Source organism: Podarcis filfolensis (genome assembly GCF_964270895.1).
Source record: "Podarcis filfolensis genome assembly, chromosome: 9".
Classification (NCBI taxonomy): Eukaryota; Metazoa; Chordata; class Lepidosauria; order Squamata; family Lacertidae; genus Podarcis; species Podarcis filfolensis.
Window position 1 is genome coordinate 71969947 of NC_139610.1, and position 4464 is coordinate 71974410.

General features: G+C 47.1%; 1 protein-coding gene across 1 annotated transcript; it reads right to left on the reverse strand.

Moving 5' to 3' along the window:
* Positions 1-245: 245 nt before the first annotated feature.
* On the reverse strand, positions 246-4108 carry LOC310742649 (vasotocin-neurophysin VT-like). Its single transcript, XM_083572079.1, has 3 exons — positions 3886-4108; positions 1808-2009; positions 246-583 (listed from the first exon to the last, which is right to left on the reverse strand). Exons 1-3 carry the CDS (start codon positions 4015-4017, stop codon positions 414-416), a joined length of 504 nt encoding a protein of 167 aa, XP_083428205.1. The 5' UTR covers positions 4018-4108; the 3' UTR covers positions 246-413.
* Positions 4109-4464: the final 356 nt, after the last annotated feature.

The window sequence follows — 4464 nt, forward strand, 5'->3', positions numbered from 1 at the left end:
CATGGCTGAAAACGGTTGCCGACCCCTGAACCAGATGAACCACACGGTCCCTTCCAACTCTACAATTCCATGATTCTATTATTCTAACCAACTAGAGCAGGCTAAATTCACTACCAGTGTGGATTTGTGTCCAGAACACAGCTGCAATAAAACACCAGCGTTAAGGGGCCCAAAATATCCCCACCATGTATTTGAAAATATCAAGCGTTTCCCTGCATATATGACACAGGACAAAACATGCAACGCAATGCAATAAAAGACTTTTATTATTTGCTGTGTATTTACATTTTCGTCTCCCAATTTTTATTTCTTCTTTACGCTATTTAGGGTATTCTTGGGATTCTTCTTTGTCTGAGGGTGTTCTGAAATATAAGTTGGAGAACCGATGTTCTGGGGGCTGCCTCCCGTGGACTTCAGTAAAACTGCTGCTTCCCCTGTTGCTGCCTGTTTGCATTCGCCATGTGCATCAGTTTGAGGAGGAGATCCCCTGCCGAGCTGTCCAGCACAGTCAGGTTCCTTTCAGAGGGCATTCGACTCCTGTCGCTGTTTTCATCCACGCACGCTGCATCTGTGGTGCAGCTCTCTGTGGAAGAAAGGAGTAAAAAAATATATGAAATTTTCTGTGCTTTAATCTTCTGGCAAGCCTTTTGGGCTGGTCACAAAGTCTCCCCTGGTATTCTTGCAGTGCAGCTGGTAAAATGTGGGCTAGAGGATGTGAACTGTTAGGTGGATTTGTAGCTGTTTGACTAACTGAGGCCCAAAAGGACTCCCCTATGGTTCCTTGCAATCCTGGGAGAAAAGGACTGCTGCAGGGTTCTGTCCTGGGCCCCTTGTTGTTCAACATGACTTGGGTGAACTCACAGAGGCGATGATAATCAAATCTGTAGATGACACCAAACTGGGAGGGGTAGCTAAGACCTCAGAGAATCAGGACTGAAGATGAGCTTCACAGATTGGAGAACTGGGCCCAAACTTTTTTAAAAAATGAATTTACGTAGGGACAAATGTAAAGTTTGACACATTGGCAGGAATAACCAGATGCACAAATATAGGATGGGTGACACCTGACATGTGAAAAGGATCTTGGGGTTTTAGTAGACCACAAGCTTAGCATGAGAGAACAAGTCTTAGCATGAGAGAATGACAAGCTGGAATGTGTTCAGAAGAGGGCGAACAGGGTGACCAAGGGTCTGGAACCCAAGCCTGATGAGGAATGGTTGAAGGATATTGGGTATGTTTAGCCTGGGGAAGAGAAGACTGAGAGGTGATATGAGTCGTCTTCAAATATCTGAAGGGCTGTCCCATGGAAGACGGAGCAAGATTCTCAAACAGAGATTACAAACTCAAACTCATAAGGATATGTAGGAAAGCCTATTACCTTTTATATGTGCTTAAAGGGGTAGATGAGACCCCCTAGATCTTCTTAGAGGCATAGAGTTCTATGGACTAACATGAACTTATCTCTACTCATAAACTCTTATCTCTGTAACAAATTATTGTGTCATACGTATCCTTACAAATTTGAGTTTGTAATCTCTGTTTGAGTTTGTAATCCTTGTCACAATACACACTTTTGAATGGGTTAGTTTTTGTTACAATTGACTATTGATTTGCGAGTAGCGACCACTCCCACTACTGAAAATTTGCCCTGAGTTCTTGGTGTGCTTTTTTCATGGTCATGACTTGTAGCAGTGAATGTGTCTTTGCCTTGGTTTTCCACTTGCTTTTTCTGACTCACATTCCCCCTCTTCCTCTCTCCAGCACCCCCTCTTGCTGAGCTCCATCTCTCGCGCACGGATACCCTTACCGTCATTGCAGCATATGCCGGACGCTGCGCATTTCCCTCCTGCACTGCAGGGCTTTCCTCCGGCCTCGCAGGGCGAAGGCAGGTAATTTTCCTCCAGGCAGCGCAGAGTTTCCGGGGTGCCAAAGTAGCAGCCAAATTCTTCTCCGCAGCAGATGCTGGGGCCAAAGCAGTTTCCTTTCTTTCCAGGACCACAAGGAATGCACTAAGAGAGAGAGAGACAGAGAGTGAGGGGTGGTGCTGAGTTCGAGTCTGGCTACGGCAACGTGACTACAGATATGCTGAACTAGATGGGTGTTCGGTCTGATCCATCAGGGCTCACGAAAATCCATCCAGACCAACGTTCCCTGTCCCACAGCAACAAGCCGGGTGCTGCCAGGTACCCCACAAGCAGGGGAATCCCTGTCCCTGCCTTGGCTACTGGTATTCAGAGGTATTTTGCCTCTGAAGTTGAAGGTTTCATCCAACCATGCTGGCTAACACAGACCTGTCCCCCAGGATGGATTTCTCTAATTCCCCTTTGAAAACCATTTGAGGCTACAGTCCTATGCATATTGTCCTAACACCCTGAGTGATATCCTACTTAATTTTACTCAGGGTAGACACACTGAATTTAATGCACATTATCATGATCCTAAGGGACGCGGTTGGCGCTGTGGGTTAAACCACAGAGCCTAGGACTTGCCGATCAGAAGGTCGGCGGTTCGAATCCCTGCGACAGGGTGAGCTCCCGTTGCTCAGTCCCTGCTCCTGCCAACCTAGCAGTTCGAAAGCACGTCAAAGTGCAAGTAGATAAATAGGTACCACTCCAGCGGTAAGGTAAACGGCATTTCCATGCACTGCTCTGGTTTGCCAGAGGCGGCTTAGTCATGCTGGCCACATGACCCGGAAGCTGTACGCCAGCTCCCTCGGCCAATAAAGCGAGATGAGCGCCACAACCCCAGAGTTGTCCGCTACTGGACCTAACGGTCAGGGGTCCCTTTACCTTTACCTTTGAGTAGCTATTTATAGGCTTGCACTAACTCACATTTAATTATTGAGGCATTAATTGCATGCGTATCACCGAAGAGGCCCTTGCAAGGAATGGTCTTGCAGGAAGGCAGAGTATTTGCCATGCAGCTTGGAAAAGAGCGTTGAAAGGGAGTAAATGCTTCAGTACAAGTGCTGGTATGAAAAATACTTAAAAATCTAATCTGCAATGTTTCTAGTGCATGAGTTGTGCACAGAGCATGACCTCGTTGCTTCCCTTGAGGGAGGGTTTCACAATGTCAAGCTCACAGATAAATGAAGAGACTGACACATGTCTAACCTATGGGTTAGCGGCAAGCTGTGGGCCAAATCTGAACCCCAAGAAACCACACTTGGCTCTGCTAGCCTTGCAAGCTTCTCTAGGGAACAGAAGTACAGAGAAGGGCAGCACTTGACGCAGGCAACAGAAATGGGCCGGCATGGAAGGTTGAAAGCTGTGCTTCGAGATCCCTGCACCATTACTAATAGAGGCTTTGCCTCTTTCTGAGATTGTGCCAGAATAAATGTAGGTGCATCATCTTCTTGACAATCTAAGACACAAATTAAAGTCTTTTCTAAGATGCTTACTGTCTTATCTCCCTCTCATATAGACATATAAATTTACGGCAGCGCACAACCCGTGTGTTCAGAACACCTTTAAAGCACCTAAATAATCCTGGGAATTGTAGTTTGTTAAGGGTCCTGGGAATTGTAGCTCTGTGAGGGGTAGACTGCCATTCCCAGGATTTGGGGCGGGTGCGCTTTAAATGTCCTTTAAAGGTATGGTTGTCTCTGCAGCCTTGAGTGAGCATTCCTTCACTCTTTTGCTACAGTAGTTGCAGCACCTCTCTCTCTTCCATAAGGAGCAGTGCTCCATCCCTGTAGAGCAGAAACAGGTCTGAGAGGCAGAGCAAAGCAGAAAAGGGATTAGGGACACAAAGACACCTTTGGAACAATTCCCCCATAACCAGCAAAGGAGCAGAAAAGCAGTCTCTTTCGGAGACAGGCACATCAATTGAGATTTGCAGGTGCATCAACTGAGATCCTCTCTCTCTCTCTCTCTGTCTCCTTACCTGTCTGATTTCTGTGTCTGGGAATGCTCTCTTTCCTCCCCGAGGGCAGTTCTGGATGTAGCAAGCCGAAGACAAGGTGAGTAGGCAGAGGACGTAGACTGGAAGTGAGGTCTCAGGCATCTTGGTTGGCATGCAAATCTCGCTCACTGGCTGTCTTCCTCTCCTGGCTTCTGCCTCCTGTATCTGCCTCCTTCCTGGACCACCTGGCTCTTTATACCCTTCGTAGCTCCCCTTTGCATCGACGCAACACTTCTATCATCATGGCCAGGATGTTTATTTTCTCTGCCCCCACCCTCCTCCGCACAACTCATACCTCTCCACCCCCCCCCCAAGCTGGACTTGAAATCACATAATAATTGAACCAATTCAGTGCAGAGCCAAGCTCAGGTCCCCAAAGCCTTTCTCTCTCTTGTTTATTTTATTTTATTTTTAAGCGGTGCAAGAATATTATTAATACGTGCATCATAATAAATTTGAGTAGGATGGATTGCAGCACTGGAGTACACAGGGAGGGGAGTCTGCCTGAGAAGAGGAGAGAGGCCTTCTGGGTGAATTTTCTCTGCCCGTGTGTGCAGTACT